Source organism: Pleurodeles waltl, chromosome 11 (genome assembly GCF_031143425.1).
Source record: "Pleurodeles waltl isolate 20211129_DDA chromosome 11, aPleWal1.hap1.20221129, whole genome shotgun sequence".
Classification (NCBI taxonomy): Eukaryota; Metazoa; Chordata; class Amphibia; order Caudata; family Salamandridae; genus Pleurodeles; species Pleurodeles waltl.
Window position 1 is genome coordinate 989,899,204 of NC_090450.1, and position 20,157 is coordinate 989,919,360.

The 20,157-nt window shown below is 45.6% G+C and overlaps 1 protein-coding gene across 4 annotated transcripts in view; it reads left to right on the forward strand.

Annotated features, from left to right (window-relative positions):
• HIRA (histone cell cycle regulator) overlaps positions 1 to 20,157 on the forward strand; it is a 391,587-nt gene that overhangs the window by 47,986 nt on the left and 323,444 nt on the right. For all 4 annotated transcript variants that reach the window (XM_069215325.1, XM_069215322.1, XM_069215324.1 and 1 more), the window contains exons 5-6: positions 11,168 to 11,262; positions 12,199 to 12,294. In XM_069215325.1, coding sequence (XP_069071426.1) covers positions 11,168 to 11,262; positions 12,199 to 12,294 — 191 coding nt within the window. The remainder of the gene's footprint in view (positions 1 to 11,167; positions 11,263 to 12,198; positions 12,295 to 20,157) is intronic.

Genomic DNA, 20,157 nt, shown 5'->3' on the forward strand with positions numbered 1-20,157 from the left:
CCGCCAAGGTCATAATCAGGTCCTAAATCAGGCCTAATTTCTCTGTCATAATATTATAAACAGATCATTCCTAAGAAATCCGACATTAATGTTCCCAGTGGAACAAACAGGCCTGCAGCCTTCACCATTGGCTTGACACTGTAACCAACACAGCATAAGCTGGCAGCCATCATGTACATGGTTCTAAAATTACAAGAACAGAATTACAGTTGGCAAAACAATATACAACCCGTCTTGTTAGGCCTATCAAGAATCATCACAGTGAAAATCTACTCCCACGTTTTGTCAGAGTGGGTAACCAACACCAACTGCTTCCCTCCTACTGTAATCTGTGAGATTCCATATAACCAAATACCTATGTATAGCCTGTAACATAGTGTGGTGATCGATTGACTTATTAACAACTGCTGTTCACAGTAAATAAGCCAGGCCTACTGCCCTTGTCCTACATTTTCATAATAAAGAGACCAGACCTATGGCATTTGGCATGACTTTCCCTGCACACCAAAAGCCTACAAGTGTTTGACCTGCCACCATAACCAACTCAGGCCTACGATACTGAGCATAAGCTTTCCCACAAGCCAACTGTAAAGAAATGGCTCCCTGTTGCAGTTACCCCCCACTTTTTGCCTGATACTGATGCTGACTTGACTGAGAAGTGTGCTGGGACCCTGCTAACCAGGCCCCAGCACCAGTGTTCTTTCACCTAAAATGTACCATTGTTTCCACAATTGGCACACCCTGGCATCCAGATAAGTCCCTTGTAACTGGTACCTCTGGTACCAAGGGCCCTGATGCCAGGGAAGGTCTCTAAGGGCTGCAGCATGTATTATGCCACCCTAGAGACCCCTCACTCAGCACAGACACACTGCTTACAAGCCTGTGTGTGCTAGTGAGAACAAAATGAGCAAGTCGACATGGCACTCCCCTCAGGGTGCCATGCCAGCCTCTCACTGCCTATGCAGTATAGGTAAGACACCCCTCTAGCAGGCCTTACAGCCCCAAGGCAGGGTGCACTATACCATAGGTGAGGGTACCAGTGCATGAGCACTGTACCCCTACAGTGTCTAAGCAAAACCTTAGACATTGTAAGTGCAGGGTAGCCATAAGAGTATATGGTCTGGGAGTCTGTTTTACACGAACTCCACAGCACCATAATGGCTACACTGAAAACTGGGAAGTTTGGTATCAAACTTCTCAGCACAATAAATGCACACTGATGCCAGTGTGCATTTTATTGTAAAATACACCACAGAGGGCACCTTAGAGGTGCCCCCTGAAACTTAACCAACTATCTGTGTAGGCTGACTGGTTCCAGCAGCCTGCCACACTAGAGACATGTTGCTGGCCCCATGGGGAGAGTGCCTTTGTCACTCTGAGGCCAGTAACAAAGCCTGCACTGGGTGGAGATGCTAACACCTCCCCCAGGCAGGAGCTGTAACACCTGGCGGTGAGCCTCAAAGGCTCACCCCTTTGTCACAGCCCAGCAGGGCACTCCAGCTTAGTGGAGTTGCCCGCCCCCTCCGGCCACGGCCCCCACTTTTGGCGGCAAGGCTGGAGGCAACAAAGAAAGCAACAAGGAGGAGTCACTGGCCAGTCAGGACAGCCCCTAAGGTGTCCTGAGCTGAGGTGACTCTAACTTTTAGAAATCCTCCATCTTGCAGATGGAGGATTCCCCCAATAGGATTAGGGATGTGACCCCCTCCCCTTGGGAGGAGGCACAAAGAGGGTGTACCCACCCTCAGGGCTAGTAGCCATTGGCTACTAACCCCCCAGACCTAAACACGCCCTTAAATTTAGTATTTAAGGGCTCTCCCTGAACCTAGAAAAGTAGATTCCTGCAACAACAAGAAGAAGGACTGCCTAGCTGAAAACCCCTGCAGAGGAAGACCAGAAGACAACAACTGCCTTGGCTCCAGAAACTCACCGGCCTGTCTCCTGCCTTCCAAAGAACTCTGCTCCAGCGACGCCTTCCAAAGGGACCAGCGACCTCTGAATCCTCTGAGGACTGCCCTGCTTCGACGACGACAAGAAACTCCCGAGGACAGCGGACCTGCTCCAAAAAGACTGCAACTTTTTCCAAAGGAGCAGCTTTAAAGAACCCTGCAATCTCCCCGCAAGAAGCGTGAGACTTGCAACACTGCACCCGGCGACCCCGACTCGGCTGGTGGAGAACCAACACCTCAGGGAGGACCCCCGGACTACTCTACGACTGTGAGTACCAAAACCTGTCCCCCCTGAGCCCCCACAGCGCCGCCTGCAGAGGGAATCCCGAGGCTTCCCCTGACCGCGACTCTCTGAAACCTAAGTCCCGACGCCTGGAAAAGACCCTGCACCCGCAGCCCCCAGGACCTGAAGGACCGGACTTTCACTGCAGAAGTGACCCCCAGGAGTCCCTCTCCCTTGCCCAAGTGGAGGTTTCCCCGAGGAAGCCCCCCCTTGCCTGCCTGCAGCGCTGAAGAGATCCCTTGATCTCTCATTGACTTACATTGCAAACCCGACGCTTGTTCTAACACTGCACCCGGCCGCCCCCGCGCCGCTGAGGGTGAAATTTCTGTGTGGGCTTGTGTCCCCCCCGGTGCCCTACAAAACCCCCCTGGTCTGCCCTCCGAAGACGCGGGTACTTACCTGCTGGCAGACTGGAACCGGGGCACCCCCCTCTCTCCATTGAAGCCTATGCGTTTTGGGCACCACTTTGAACTCTGCACCTGACCGGCCCTGAGCTGCTGGTGTGGTAACTTTGGGGTTGCTCTGAACCCCCAACGGTGGGCTACCTTGGACCAAGAACTGAACCCTGTAAGTGTCTTACTTACCTGGTAAAACTAACAAAAACTTACCTCCCCCAGGAACTGTGAAAATTGCACTAAGTGTCCACTTTTGAAATAGCTATTTGTGAATAACTTGAAAAGTATACATGCAATTGAAATGATTCAAAGTTCCTAATGTACTTACCTGCAATACCTTTCAAACAAGATATTACATGTTAAATTTGAACCTGTGGTTCTTAAAATAAACTAAGAAAAGATATTTTTCTATAACAAAACCTATTGGCTGGATTTGTCTCTGAGTGTGTGTACCTCATTTATTGTCTATGTGTATGTACAACAAATGCTTAACACTACTCCTTGGATAAGCCTACTGCTCGACCACACTACCACAAAATAGAGCATTAGTATTATCTCTTTTTACCACTATTTTACCTCTAAGGGGAACCCTTGGACTCTGTGCATGCTATTCCTTACTTTGAAATAGCACATACAGAGCCAACTTCCTACACCAACCATCAAGTACACAGTCATAAAATTACAAATGTATGCAAAATTAATGTTGGCAAAACTAAACTGTGTCTCTCGTGAGAGTGCTTAACAAGGATTCTCACTGTGCAAGTCTTCTGTTTTTAGAGGGGTTAACCCCCAACAAAACCCTTTCCTTTTTCAATGATCTGTGAGATTCCATCTAACTAAATACCTTTGTTAAGACTTAAACACAGAGTGATAACAATCTACCTTTAAATGCCTAATGACTTTTAGCATATTCTTTTCACAATAAGTAGACTAAGCCTACTGGCTTTGTCATAACATTTCATAATAAACAGGTCAAACCTATGGAATCTGGCATGACATTTCCCAATGAAACAATGAGGCCTGTATCATTTACCATTGATGTTACACCTTAGCAACACAAGCCTGTTCAAGTGCAGTCGTCATTCATACATACACCCGAATGTTCAAACTCAATCCCATTGTAAGCTTGATACTTTATATCTGCTAAAATAATCAAGGCTGCCTGGAGGGGAAGCACTTTTTCTGTGGAAGCACACAATTTCTGCCCAACACACTTTGTACTCCAGTCCACCAACTTGAGGGCGGAGCTAAGCTCTTCTATGTTATACTCTTGAAAGCACTTTTAAGGTCTGAACACAGCTGTGGTGTCAATCTAGACCTAAAAACAGTGCTAAAAATAATAATTTTGCTAATTCGGAGATAACAATTGTGCCACATAAAGATTCCTTTTAGTGGTTCAGCCATATCAGTGTTGTTGGTTTCTAAGGGGTATCATTCCTTAACCCTATTACAAGAGACTATGAGGATGAGCCTAAGATGGAGGAGTGGCTGCCCACTACAGCACTTGTGCTGCAGTAGTTGGTGGTTTCCACTACCCCAAATGTTTCATTTCCCTTCCTGTAGCCTCTGATGAATTTTTATATTTTGCTGCATTAGTGAGGATCTGATGTCCATAGGGAGAAGCCTTTATCACCTGTTGTTCTTAAAGAGGCAACGAAGAAGCATAACTTTGCTGCTGCAGGGTCCAGTTTCGCCAGCACTCCTCACACAACGGAAAAGCTTGGTGGTGCAGACTTCCTCATCCAAAACCAAGCGTAACTTGATGAGTTGGCGCATCTTGGTGCGAAAGGAACAAAGACTTTCACTTTGGGCAGTAAGACCGGAAGATGTTTTAATTCTTCTTGCCTCGGGTGAGGTTCAAGTTCACCTGTATACAAGCCACTGACTTTGCACGGTTTTGAAGCACATCTTACAGGCATGCCTTTAAAAAATGTTCTTCGGAGACCGGGCTGGCATATCATTTGAAAATGTAAGCAGAGCTACAGCAAGCTATTAGTTTTTCATTGCCTGCGAAGTCCTTTGTCGAGCAGTGCCACAAAATGAGTTTCTTTAGAAGGCACTCATATCGCCAGTAGATGTTGCCACATCAGACCCAAGTGCTGAAGCAGTGGTTTTGCTCAGTCATGTGCAGGAGGTCGACTATGGGCTGCAAGCAGAATGCCATTGTCCCTGCTCCTCCAGTGACAACAAAACCTTTTCAGTGAGTATTGTTGCAAAGTGGGTTCCGCCCATGCAGTCCCTCTGGATTTTTCACTTGTGACTGCCTGAGTTTTGGACTTTTACTGTGAGCAGGTCTCATGACCTGAGTCTCACTCGCAGTCAATTTACAGTAATTATACTTGGATTGCCTATTGTCAGTGTCCGCCTTTTCAACTAGGGCCTGACTGCCAGCTAAGGTAAGAACCTCTGGGCTGCTTCCATGTGAACACGTGTGTATGCAGCTGCACTTATGCTTACGGTATTGTGCAGCCCAGTCTCTGCTCAAAATTAGCCTTTTGCAGAAGGGACTCTTCAAGGATTGGTACTGGCATGGGGTAGGACTTATAATGTGATTAGGCATTCATAGTGTTGGTCTGTACGTGTATTGAATTAAAGTTTGTATAATTCTCCTTAGCCATGGAGCTTGTGCTGGCTCTGGTGTTTGAGGCCTGCTATGGTAGACAGGTTAAGTATCTAGTACTGTGACTGAAGCTAATGCAATCCTTATCTATAGTACCCCAAGTATTGCTTTTAAATTGATATGTAGGCACTATAAGAAAATCGAAACTAAAAAGGGAAAAACAACATATGAAGCCAGAACTGTTTGGTAATAAATCCACCTCTCCCAGTGCTGTAAACCCAGCTCCTCTGAGGAGCTTTGGTTTCCCAACAGAACAGTTTCCAAGCAAGAAATCTGGTGCTGTTTAGTCCTGAGCGTGACATATTGAATTTCTGTAGTGGTAATCCACACAGCTGTAATATTATGAGGGATAATATCTGGAAATGAAAGAGCTAAACTCCTGCTTTATTGAGTGTTACTGTTGGCACACTGCTGTATATTTAGGTATTTTTCTCTGCATGCTAATTCTTGCCTCCAAGCCCACATAGTTGAGTACCCCTTATATGTGTGAACACAATATTTTTATAGTTCCCTAATAATGTAGTGCTTGTACATAGTAACACACCCCAGCATTCCCACAGAATTTAGTTGCACCCTTAACTCCAACCCCAGATTTGGGATGGAGCTTCTCCTACTTTTCTCACTATCTCCCCACCACCCCTCCACCCTCTTTCCAAAGACCTATGCTACCAAGATATTAAGTTATTCTTTCAGTTTATATTATTAATTGATTGATTCATTTATTTCAACTATATCAATTGATTATTAAATGCAAGAAATTAGTATACTTTTGCTAATTTGTGTGAGCAGGTGCACTCCATATGTCTCTCTTTTCCTAGAAAAGAAAATGCTTCATACGTAGAGTTGTATGGAATATTCTGCACTCCTCTGAATAATAATCTATTAAATCCTCAGTTCATGATTTAATTGATTCTCTGCATTGTTGACACACTGAATTGTTGGAAAGGCCCGAATTACTTGCCAACACTGCCCCCCTCAGCCCTCAAATATGCACCGGTATGGACCTTAGGCACAGTGAGTGTTCACATAAACATTCAATCCACCTTCAAAGGGTTACAACATGAAGGCAGATCCATGAGAGCTCAAGGCTGTGGAGCTCTCTCAGCCTTAACTCGAGAGATAAATCAATTTAAGTTGTTGAGGACCTTGTCAAAACTGAACTGTCCAAACTTGCACTTAAACTCTTCACAAAAAAGGGGACACAAATGAAGAATGTTTGATAAGGTTTCCACATCACCAATCAGATTCTAATGCACCACACTCTCGACAATTTTGCCATTAGCTACCTCACATTTGTAAGGTCAGAAAATAATCATCTACGTTCTAGAGAACACAAAAAGCTGCCGTTGTCGGATTTTTTCCATTATAACTGAGAATTGCATAGTTACGAGTAAAGTGCTTTCCGCAATAAGTTATTCAACACGAAGGCAGACAATTCTCAGTAGAATTTTTCTGTAGGCGAATGAGAGCAGTTGCGTTATAATCAAAACTATCGCCCGTCTGCTTTCTTCATTAATAAACAGGTGCTTTACCAGTTCTGTAGTTCCCTCTTATTGGAAGAAAGCACTAATGATCCTGCTTTTAAAAAAAGCCTCTGGGTGTTTCTGTTTTAAACAATTACAGACTGATTTCACTCCTTCTATTTAAGTTTGCAGAAAATGATAGTCAGTAAACAGCTAACATAATTTATTGAAGAAAACAGTATCTGGAAAATGAATAGTCAGGATTTAGGGCAGACCATTGTAGGAAGTTGGCTCTGTATGTAATATTTCAAAGTAAGAAATAGCATGCACAGAGTCCAAAGGTTCCCCTTAGAGGTAAGATAGTGGCAAAAAGAGATAATTCTAATGCTCTATTTTGTGGTAGTGTGGTCGAGCAGTAGGCTTATCAAAGGAGTAGTGTTAAGCATTTGTTGTACATACACAAGCAATAAATGAGGAACACACACTCAGAGACAAATCCAGGCCAATAGGTTTTTGTATAGAAAAATATATTTTCTTAGTTTATTTTAAGAACCACAGGTTCAAATTTTACATGCAATACTTCAAATGAAAGGTATTGCAGGTAGGTACTTTAGGAACTTTAAATAATCAAAATAGCATACACAGTTTTCATATAAATCACATATAGCTATTTTAAAACTAGACACTTTGTGCAATTTTCACAGTTCCTAGGGGGAGTAAGAGTTAGTTAGTTTTTGCAGGTAAGTAAACCACCTACGGGGTTCAAGTTTGGGTCCAAGGTAGCCCACCGTTGGGGGTTCAGAGCAACCCCAAAGTTACCACACCAGCAGCTCAGGGCCGGTCAGGTGCAGAGTTCAAAGTGGTGCCCAAAACGCATAGGCTTCAATGGAGAAGGGGGTGCCCTGGTTCCAGTCTGCCAGCAGGTAAGTACCCGCGTCTTCGGAGGGCAGACCAGGGGGGTTTTGTAGTGCACCGGGGGGGGGACACAAGTTAGCACAGAAAGTACACCCTCAGCAGCACAGGGGCGGCCGGGTGCAGTGTGCAAACACGCGTCGGGTTTGTAGTTGAAATCAATGGGAGACCAAGGGGTCTCTTCAGCAATGCAGGCAGGCAAGGGGGGGGCTCCTCGGGGTAGCCACCACCTGGGCAAGGGAGAGGGCCTCCTGGGGGTCACTCCTGCACTGGAGTTCGGATCCTTCAGGTCCTGGGGGCTACGGGTGCAGAGTCTTTTCCAGGCGTCGGGATCTGAGGAACAGGCAGTCGCGGTCAGAGGGATCCTCGGGATTCCCTCTGCAGGCGTCGCTGTGGGGGATCAGGGGGGCAACTCTGGCTACTCACGGTCTCGCAGTCGCCGGGGAGTCCTCCCTGAAGTGTTTGTTCTCCACAAGTCGAGCCGGGGGCGTCGGGTGCAGAGTAGCAAGTCTCACGCTTCCGGCGGGAAACGCAGTTGTTTTAAAGTTGCTCCTTTTGAAACAAAGTTGCAGTCTTGGGTGAACAGAGCCGCTGTCCTCGGGAGTTCTTGGTCCTTTTAGAGCAGGGCAGTCCTCTGAGGATTCAGAGGTCGCTGGTCCATGGGGAAAGCGTCGCTGGAGCAGTGTCTTCAGAATGGGGGGAAGACAGGCCGGTAGAGCTGGGGCCAAAGCAGTTGGTGTCTCCGTCTTCTCTGCAGGGTTTTTCAGCTTAGCAGTCCTCTTCTTCTTAGGTTGCAGGAATCTGAGTTCCTAGGTTCTGGGGAGCCCTTAAATACTAAATTTAAGGGCGTGTTTAGGTCTGGGGGGTTAGTAGCCAATGGCTACTAGCCCTGAGGGTGGGTACACCCTCTTTGTGCCTCCTCCCAAGGGGAGGAGGTCACATTCCCATCCCTATTGGGGGAATCCTCCATCTGCAAGATGGAGGATTTCTAAAAGTTAGAGTCACCTCAGCTCAGGACACCTTAGGGGCTGTCCTGACTGGCCAGTGACTCCTCCTTGTTATACTCATTATCTTTCCTGGCCTTGCCGCCAAAAGTGGGGCCGTGGCGGGAGGGGGCGGGCAACTCCACTAGCTGGAGTGCCCTGTGGTGCTGTAACAAAGGGGCTGAGCCTTTGAGGCTCACCGCCAGGTGTTACAGTTCCTGCAGGGGGAGGTGTGAAGCACCTCCACCCTGTACAGGCTTTGTTACTAGCCACAGAGTGACAAAGGCACTCTCCCCATGTGGCCAGCAACAAGTCTCGAGTGTGGCAGGCTGCTAAAACCAGTCAGCCTACACGGGTAGTTGGTTAAGGTTCCAGGGGGCACCTCTAAGGTGCCCTCTGGGGTGTATGTTACAATAAAATGTACACTGGCATCAGTGTGCATTTATTGTGCTGAGAAGTTTGATACCAAACTTCCCAGTTTTCAGTGTAGCCATTATGGTGCTGTGGAGTTCGTGTTTGACAGACTCCCAGACCATATACTCTTATGGCTACCCTGCACTTACAATGTCTAAGGTTTTGCTTAGACACTGTAGGGGCACAGTGCTCATGCATTGGTGCCCTCACCTATGGTATAGTGCACCCTGCCTTAGGGCTGTAAGGCCTGCTAGAGGGGTGACTTATCTATACTGCATAGGCAGTGTGAGGTTGGCATGGCACCCTGAGGGGAGTGCCATGTCGACTTACTTGTTTTGTCCCCACCAGCACACACAAGCTGGCAAGCAGTGTGTCTGTGCTGAGTGAGGGGTCCCCAGGGTGGCATAAGACATGCTGCATCGCTTAGAGACCTTCCCTGGCATCAGGGCCCTTGGTACCAGGGGTACCAGTTACAAGGGACTTACCTGGATGCCAGGGTGTGCAAATTGTGAAAACAAAAGTACAGGTTAGGGAAAGAACACTGGTGCTGGGGCCTGGTTAGCAGGCCTCAGCACAATTTCAATTCAAAACTTAGCATCAGCAAAGGCAAAAAGTCAGGGGGTAACCATGCCAAGGAGGCATTTCCTTACACCCATGGCATTGGGGCAGCTTTGGTGTATGTGCTAAACAAGCCTCAGATGTTACAGAATGGGCAGAAGTGATGCTGCCCTCAACATCCTAGATCTATTGAGTGCATTAAGCACAGCACGTCATACCGTTCTGTCGTCCCGTTTTCTCAATACAAAGTGCAGTCCTGTCTCATGTCGTATTCTGAGGAACGCAGTCAAGGTGTTACACCTATGTGGCTCAACTCACTAAGATTGTAAAATACCTTAATCTAGAAATAATGTAACATACAGGTGATGTGCTACTATTTTCAGACTTGATGGAGCATGTAGCTTGAATCAAACTGACTTCAAAACTTGTACATTTGCAATTGCATGAAGAATGCAGGCGGAATTTCTTAATTTTGACTCGGACAAGATGAGGTTTTAGCTGTCGATGGCCCTTGATTTTTAAAGGCTCATAGGTCTAGTGACTGGTGGCCATCGGAGTTAAGTGACTGACCCACACCTGGGACAATATACGTTACCTTCGCTTCATCTTTGGCAATAAACTAGACAGTTCTACTCAGATGGTGAAATTGTCATTGGTTGGCTTTCTTCATCTGAATGTATTCAGTAATATACTTCTCGATACCTTTGGACTTTTGCTTCTTAGTCATTTGTGCCATAATTTGGCAACGTTTAGATTACCGTACTGAGCTGTATTTGTTATTAACCGAGTACAAGCAACAACAACTTCAGTTAATCCAAAACCTGGCTGCCAGGATTTTATTGGGACTCCCTAAGTGGACGCGAGTCTGTGGCCATTTCAGACAACTACACTGTCTGCCTATCGAGAAAAGGTTGAAATTAAAAAGACCTTGTATTTATCATAAGGTTGTGTGTTTGGTAAAAGCCCATAATTCTTCCATAGGATAATAATTCCATACAATTCTCCACATAACTTACATTCTAGCAAAACTATAAGTGACATTCATACATTTTCCTTTGTTGTGTCCAAGCTGTGGAACATGTATCCTCAAACATTACGACTTATTCAAGAACTTATTTCCTTTAAGAAAATGTTGAAAACGTGGCTGTTTGGGGGAAAAAATCATTATCTTAGCTTTGTGTGGGTTTTGATTAGCGCCATGGTGCCCGGCAAGGTAACAGGGTGCTTTATAAAACCACCAATAATAATCAAATATTCTGTGGAGGACCTTGTTATCCTCAATAGAGAAGATCTCATAATTCCCAGTACCAACTTCATGTTTGCCACACATTACTGCAGAACTGAGTCTCCACAGACCTCTGTTTGGCACATTGTGCCTTTTACAACATAAAGGCACATACTATATAGATACTACTCAAGTTTGTCATCATCACATCAGTGCCTGATAAATTGCCCCCAAGGACATATGGCTATATATATGGTTAGATTGCTGAAAGAGCGATCATTCTCTGTTGATTGTAGCTTTGAAGTGCAGCAGATAAACCAATGGAAGCTTATGGCCCACTGACTGAAGCTTTTCCTTGCTTTGTGCAGGTACATTGGCCCAAGTACTGTGTTTGGATCCAGCAACAAACTTGCAAATGTGGAGCAGTGGCGGTGTGTGTCCATTCTCAGGAGTCATACTGGGGGTAAGTACAGGATAAGAATCGGAGGCTGTTCATCAAAGTAACACAACACCAAGTTTTTCAGATAACAATGCCTTTGTCTTTGTTGAATATAGGAAGTGGCTCCGTTGGCACAAGTCAGTGACTTATCTGCTGCAACTTTTCTTCAGAGCTTTCACTGAAGTTGCAATTAGTCACTGACATGTGCCAGCTCTACTGGTTACAGTATTTTTCTCTTAAATGCCCACATGCATGGCAAATCATATTGTTTGTTCTGTTTGAATTCAGTAGACCTATTTTAAAGATGGACATTTCATTTTCATTTAATTCTAGATATGTTTTATTTCATGGTTTTGATTATTCAGTATCTCTTACAGAGTTGTGTGGTTGGCGAGGGGGTGTTTCTGGAAAAGACTGAGGTGCATTGAGTAGGTGTGTGTGTTGCATTTTATGCTGAAGCTCTGGAGGTCAGAGGCTGGTTTATGAGCTAGTACTGTAGTTAGCAATGACGGAGAACATGGCCAGAGCTTTAGAACAGCTGGTAGTTCATCATTGACATGCATCAGTATAACTGTCTGAAAGGATGAGACTGGAAGGAGTTTTGGATATTATTTTGATTAAGAGTCATAGACGTATGTGATGGTTGGGAAATATCCTGCAGTTATCCAAGTCACAATAGTGTGCCTCAGTAGAGCTTTTTGGCTGGCCAAGAATATGACAGAACAATGCAAGTGTCCATCCACCTTGTCGCTGTGCCCTGAATGTCCTTCTGTAATCTTGTCAGTGTGCAAATTAATATGGAATAATTGAGAGGCTTCATGGAGCTCACTTTCTGCAGTCCACCTTGCTCTGTAGCTGATGTACCTGTCACTGCTCATGAATCCCATTGTGTAGTTGCAGAATGGGAGACAAAGTAGAAGTGGCTTGATCTGGCTTATCAATTGTTTTTCTTAACCGTAGATGTGATGGACGTGGCCTGGTCGCCCCATGACGCTTGGCTGGCATCCTGCAGTGTGGACAATACAGTGGTCATCTGGAATGCTCTGAAGTTCCCAGGTGTGTGCTCTTTATTTAATGAACAAAGCTGGAGTTTGGAATCACATATCTTTTCATGTGTGATCATGCCCAGGCCTTTTGACCTCTGGGGTGAACAAGTATGGTTACCACAAAACCTCTGGCAAAATCCAGATACCTGGAAAATGCAGGCGAGTCAATTTCTAAGAAGACATAGGAAAGTAATCCATGATGGTGTTGGCACGTTCATATTTTTTTGCTAGTGAACTCTCTGAATGCGTAGTGGTAAAGAGGAGTAGAAAAGTTTTATTCATCCTAAACTGTTTAGTGTTTTGTACTAATTGTTCAGTAACACTCTCAAAATATAGTGCAAACCGTAAAATCGCTATTTTAATTAGGCTCCACCTGCAGCCTGTTTTCTTGTGCATTTAATCTGGAAAGAATAATTGCTTGCAAACTTTTAATAAAAGAGGTGAGCATTTAGAACAGTCTGCCCATGATTGTCGAAGGGTTGTCAGCTCACTCTGTGCTGCCAGGACACAAAGGTTCTGCTACAGATCATTGAATTCTGGTGTGCTAGTCCATTTGGTACCCATGACTACAACTCCTGTAATGCTTTTTTTGTCAAGTGGCTGCAAATGACGTCTCTTGCATCCTTTCATAACCTAAAAATATATTATTTGTGTACTTACTGTTGTACATTTTGTTTTAGAGTTTAGTCAGATTGTATCTCCTCTCCATATTGTACCATTTTTTTTAAACAACACATACTCTGTAAAAGCTGTAAGGCAGGTTGTGACAATTTGCAAACATTTGACCTGTTGACCAACTTGGCACACCTGATTCCACAAGTGGAGGCGCAGCCCCTAACCAAGTAGCAACAAGACACATTTGTAAGGCTGAGTTCAAAGTATGGGTTTGAATATAGAAATGTATACAAAGATGTAAGGAGCAAGACCATGAAAACGTTTTAGCTAATAATGAAAAGCGGTGACGAAAATGATTAAGTCATCAGCACAAGTAAACAGTTCACAAATTGGCCTAAAATATTTAAAAAATATGCAGATTCTCCACATAGTAAATTATGGGATTTTTTGAGGAATTCACATTTGTGAACTCCAGATGTATTTTCCTTTCTCAATTGGTTTTTGAGCCAAAGTGGCAGTTTTTCCACACAAATGTTGTTTCTTACAATTTAGCTCCTTAAATTTATCATACAACATCAAAATATAGATTGATGAAATAAGACCATTGTAGAAATGGGGGTTCTGGTTGGCTAGGATACACATCTCAGCCAAGCAGAACTCACCAAGTCTAATCAGGGCAAGTCCGATACCAAAAGTAAATTGACCTATGCTGACCCCCTGGTAGCTTGGCAAAGAGCAGGCAGGCTTAACTTATCAGGCAATGTGTAAAGTATTTGTGCAATTCTCTCCCCCAGTGTAAGCACCACAAAAAGACGGTATTCGAAAAATAATCTTTTAAGTGTTTTCAAAATGTACTCAAAGCAGAAAAGAATGGTCAAGGTCCCCATGATTAGTTTACAAGGGATATGGTTTTCCGTGTAGTATCATAAGTGGAGGGATTCAGTACCTTTTTGTGACTGGCACGAGGCACAAGATTAGAAGAATGTGGGTGCGCCTTGCTTCAAGCAATTATGGTAGTTTCCCGGTCCTGCTCTCAGCAAACGCGTGGCCGGGGATGGTGTCTCTGCGGTTTGCTGCCTCTCCTTACTCCTTGGAAAGGGACGCTGTTTCAGGCGAGATGGAAGGTGTGGAGACAGGTCAAAGGGTTCCTCGGATCAAGCCTGGTCCAAGGTAAGTTGCGGCACTGATGAGGGCGATCCAGGTGCACCCACATGGTCTGGTTGGGGCGCGAGGCCACCGAACGTACCCTCTGATGGGTGATGCCTCATTCTGTGGTGCTGCTGGCTCGGGGGCCCAGTAGCCGCTTTGGTTACAGCTTTGGGCTGGATCTGGAATCTTGGCATTCCTGGGCTCCAGGCACCAGGCAAAACGGTGAACTAGTGGAGTCCCTCCGACAAGCCCAGGAAGGCAGAACAAAGGATTTCCTTTGGGGGGGAGAACAACCTCTCCCTTTGGAAATAGGTGTTACATGGCTTGGCAGGGGTAGTCTCCCTAAGCCACTGGTATTCTTTGAAGGGCACATTTGGTGCCCTCCCTGCATAAACCACTCTACATTGGTTTAGGGACCCCCCCAGTTCCTGCTATGGTGCGCAACTGGACAATGGAAAGGGGAGTGACCACTCCCCTGTCCATCACCACCCCAGGGGAGGTGCTCAAAGCTCCTCCAGAAGGGTCCCTGGTTTCTGCCATCCTAAAACCAAGGTTGGCAGGGACCTCTGGGAGCATCTGAGTGGCCAGGACAGGCAGGTGATGTGTGCCCCCTCCTGATAGGTGCTCACCTGGCTAGATGACCAATCCCCCTTTTAGGGCTATTTAGGGTCTCTCTCTTGGGTGGGTCCTCAGATTTGGCTTGCAAGATTCCAGCAGGACTCCTCTGCAACCTTACTTCGACTTCTAGCCACTAAAACTGCAACTGGATCCTCCAGGAACCAACAATGTGCATCCACAAAGAAGACTCTTCTTGCAACATTGTTTCCATGGCTCCTTCCAGCTTTTGCAACATCTCCCCGGCTGTGCATCCTCTGAGGACGGCAAGTCTTGAGTCTGCACGAGAAGGAAGAAGGAATCTCCCTCGGTGTGAACGAGTCACTCCCTTGCATCCGCAGGCACCTACTGCAACGACGTGGATCTACTCTCCTCCTGAGCTGCGTGGATCCTGCATCACAGGTGGTAGTCCTCTTGGTCCAACCTGCCAGCTGTCTAACTTTGGTGGAGGTAAGCCCTTGCCTTCCCATGCAGGACAGTACCCTCGTGCACCGCATCTCTTGCAGGTGCCAGGGCTTGTTGGCATCTCCTCCAAGGGATCTTCCGGCTCCATGCAGCTCCAGCCCCCAGCACTACATCCTGTGATGCACAACCCTCTGCATGGTTCTCCTGCAGCGTGGGACGCTCTTCTGTAGTGCTGCTTGGGCCCCTTCTGTGACTCCTGTGTCCCTGTCCTGTGGGACTCCTGTGGGTGCTGCCTCCACTTCTGTGGACTTTCTGTGTCTCATAGGGTCCCCTTTGACTCCCCCTCCTGGGTTGAGTCCTGGGCCTTGCTGGTACCCGCAGCACCACTTTTCCACTAACCGTGAACTTGCCTTTGCCAAGGCTTGTTGGTGGAATTACTGCACCAACACCCATCTGCATTCTTCATTTCAGTGTGGGACATCTTCTGCATTCCTCAGGAACTCTCCCCGGCTTCAGAGCTGCAGTGCTGACCTGTTCTTCCTCACCATCGACCAACTTCTGTGACTTTTGAACTTGTTCCCCTCTCTCCACAGGTCTTCCTCTCCAGGAATCCACTGCTGGTTTCTTGCAGTCTTGTCTGGGTGTCTTCTTTTCCTTCCTTTTGGGTGGTTTGATTAAATTCCAGTGATTTACTCCTGCTTTCCTGGTTGCTGGGGGGTACTGTGTTACGTACCTCTGTGGTTTCCTAGTACCCCCAGCTCCCCTCTACACATTCCACTTACCTAGGTGGGGGCCTAGGTGGGGGCCCTGTATTAACATTCCATTTTTTTAGTATATGCTTTGGGCTCCCCCGAGGGTTACTATTGTCTAATTGTATTTGCACTGTTTTCTACCCTCTTCTATGCCTAGTGCTGATTACTATTGTAGCTATTTAGTGTGTTTACGTACCTCCTAAGGGAGTATTACCTTTTTAGTAATTTTGGTATTGTCACTAAAATAAAGTACCTTTATTTTTGTAATACTGTGTGGTTCTTTCATGTGTGTAAGTGGTGTGTGACTACAAGTGGTATTACATGAGCTTTGCTTGTCTCCTAGATAATCCTTGGCTGCTCATCCACAGCTACCTCTAGAGAGCCTGGCTTCTAGACAATTACATACACTCTACTAATAGGGGAACCCTGGTATAGGTACTCACCACACACCAGGCCAGCTTCCTACAACTGGGACGTGCTGATTCCCTATGAGAAGACTTATTGGTACTCTCCTTACATGCCAAGATGGCCTTTGATACTGTGGAATGGCCATATATTTTTGAGGTAGCGCACAGGATGGGCTTTGGCCTGCTTTTCCTGAGTTGGGTGAAACTATTCGATGCAGAACCTCTTGCACAAGTTATGATCAATGGGAGTCTGCCCTCTGTATTCCACCTTCAGGGGGCACCCATCAAAGCTGTCCGCTTTCGCCTTTAATGTTTGCTCTCATTTTATGACTACTACCAGCATAGATCTAACAAGATCTTTAATCCGCAGACCCTGGTGGACAGATGATTGTGAGCATGAAATCTTCCTTTACGCAGATGACATTTTACTGTATGTATCTGATCTGACGCTGTCCCAAGAAAGGCTCATGCACATATTCACTCAATTTGGTACTTACTCAGGCTACATAATTAATTGGACAAAATCCCTAATCCATCTGCTGTATGGAGATGAGCCACAACTGCATCGTGACAGTTCAGTCAGTGTAGTTCAAGACGGTTTCCGATATTTAAGGATCTCTGTCACTGCAGATAGCAATCTGGTGATGCCACTTGCACGTCTTAGACGGGATGTCCTACACTACAGAGCACTCCTATTGCTTTCTGAGTAGAGTGGTCCTCTTTAATATGATGGTACTTTTACGCTTTTTGTATGCATTACATAATATCCCCTTTTCAATCCCTGCCTCTTACTTCAGAGAAATTGAACGTGAGTTTTAGAAATATGGTCTGTAGTTGGTAGTGGTTTGGACCCTGTCCAAGCAGGAACCCTCACTCTAGTCAGGTAAAGGGAGTCGCACAGCTAAGCTAACCCCTGCTCACCCCGTTGGTAGCTTGGCTCAAGCAGTCAGGCTTATCTGAAAGGCAATTTGTAAAGTATTGGTAAATACAAGTAACGCAGTGAAAACACCACAAAAGTACTCCAAACCAGGATAGAAAAATAACCAATATTTATCGGAGTAAAACAACTAAAATTACAAAAATTCAACATACACAAGTAAAGATCTGAATTTTTAAAGATGAAATCGTAGTATAGTGCTCAGAAACTTAATAGGTCCAACTGGGGCTATTACGACGTCTTGGTGGAGTCATCTCCAGCAGTCCGGCTTGCGAGGGAGTGCAGGCCGGTCACAGAGGTGCACAGGCCCTGGGTACACTACCTTGGAAAACAGTGGACTTTGTGGTGTCGCGTTCACACAATGGGGCCACGGGTGCTGTGGAAGAGCCGTAGTCTGGTGCCATCGACATCGGTGACACAGTGCTCTAGACTCGTGCTTTGACTGAACTTCAAGGGCACTGCGGTGGCATTGGGTCTGTGGTTTGGTCAAGGACCACAGCTCTGGTGCAGGCTGCGGATTCGTACAACGGCGCTGGTTCCAATGTCGCTCTGGAGTCGATGTGCTTGGTTTCTTCTTGGTTGCACTAGAACTCACTCCCAAGGGCCCAGGAACTGGATTTGGCACCACTTGGCTAGTCAGGACTCTCAGGAAGAGAGCCTAGTCTCTGGCAGATGAAGTCTTTGATCTCCTTGAGACTTCTTAACAGGAGGCAAGTTCAGTCCAATCCCTTGGAGAATCTTTTGAAGCAGGATGTGGAAAGCAAAGCCCAGTCCTTTCACTTCAGTGACAGAAGCAGTAAGCAGCAGGCCAACACAGCAAAACAACAGGCAGAGTGGCAGTCCCTCCTACAGCATCCATTCTTCCTGGCAGAATGCCCTCCGTCCAGAATGATTCTAACTATGTGGGTTCAGGGGTCCAGTACTTTTGTCTCTTTCTGTCTTTGAAGTAGACAAACTTCAAAGAGAAGTCTTTGTAGTGCAGAAGTCCCTTCCCTGGCCCCAGACACACTCCAGGGGGTTGGAGACTGCTTTGTGTGAGGACAGGCACAGCCCTATGCAGGTTTAAGTGTCAGCTCCTCCCACCACTCTAGCTCATGAAGACCCATCAGGATAAGCAGGGCACACCTCAGCTCTCTTTGTGTGATTGACAGTCTAGAGTGAATGCACAAACCGCCCAACTGTCATCCTGACCCAGACGTGTATTCAGCAACCAGGCACAGGCACAAAATGATAAGCAAGAAAATGCCCAGTTTTTAAAAGTGGCATTTTCAAACTCACAGTTCAAAAACCAACTTCAGCAAAAAGGTGTATTTTTAAGTTGTGAGTTCAGAGACCCCAAACTCCATATCTCTATCTGCTCCCTATGGGAAATTATACACAAAAGATATTTTAAGACAATCCCCATGTTACGCTATGGGAGAGATAGGCCTTGCAATAGTGAAAACAGAATTTTGCAGTATTTCACTATCAGGACATGTAAACCACACCAATACATGGCCTAACTTGTAAATACACTGCACCCTGCCCATGGGTCTGCCTTGGACCTACTTTAGGGGTGACTTACATGTAGTAAAAGGGAAAGTTTGGACCTGGCAAGTGGGTGCACTTGCAAGGTTGAAATGGCAGTTTAAAACTGCACACACAGACACTGCAATGGAAGGTCTGAGACAGGGCAACTCATGGGGGTGGCACAATCAGTGCTGCAGGCCCTCTAGTAGCATTTAATTTATGGTCAAGGTCATGAAGATGTTTACAGAGGTATTGATAGGTCGCACATCTGGAGATGTTTCTCTCTTTGTTTGCGGTATCTGGCCCAAACCATTAAAAGGTGGCATCCAGAGTTGCAGTGGGTCATCGGTGCTCAAAGCCGAATGACACGTTCTTCCTCATCAGCAAGGTGTTCCATCTGAAGAGTGAAGAGATCCAGATGCTGAAAAAGCAGATGTTAAGCTAGGGACTATACACTTTTTTATGGTCTCTAGTATAGATTTGGTTTGTGCTATTTCTGTAAAACTGTAACAGAACTGTCTTATGCTGTTCTATAATAGTTTGCGGTTTGGATTTTTGTATTGAAATTTTCAAAACAAAGTCTAACGCCTCTAGCACGGGCACCAGTGTTCAAAATAAACAAGAACAAAAGTCGAGTTGTGATCCTGCCATAAGAGAGGCTTCCTCTGTCCTTGAACCCCTTTCCAACTTACTTTTCTCCTCCCACCTTGCGCCAGGACCTGTATGGGCGCACTAATTGTTTTATCACTCAGGGCTGTGCTGCGGGATGTGGCACATTGTGGGTATTGTTGCTATGAACTGATGTAATAATCTGAAGTGTTCACATATAATTAGGAACGTATGGTTTCTAAATTCTGCTGATAATTAAGAAAACTGTGTCAAAGCTTTTTTTTGTTTAAAATAGTCAGTTCTCAAGTACAGCCAGATATTTTGTTGCCTGTCTTAAAATTCAGGCACCTTCTTTGTTCCCCTGTGGGCCGGTAGTGTGTGTTTTGCCAACGGGGATGCAAACAATATCTGTTCACTTCTTTGTGATTTTAAGGGATATATCTTTGTATTTTGGGAGGCTGAGCAGTGAATTGGCTGCAAATCAGGGCATCTCTGTGAATATTATTAGCATCGAAACATTTGCCCTAAATTGCTGTGTACAGGGGCCACTCCCACCTGTAATAAATTAGACTAAGTTCTGTTGATTTCTATAATAATATACATTTCATATGTACACTATTTCTCCAGCTATCTTTTATCACGTAGGTTCCTGGTGGACTGGTTTCCAAAGTGAGTTTGTCAGGAGTATGTGCTTTTGTATGATTTTGTCTGATGTACACACGTGCACACCATGTTTTTTTATAACTATTTTATGTTGCATTTTCAAGTGAAAACAAGTAAAACATTACACATCCAGAGTCGCCAGGGATGATAAATCTTACTTGAACATAACAGGAAGGACAAGTCACCTACACCTGTATACAATGGGAAAACAG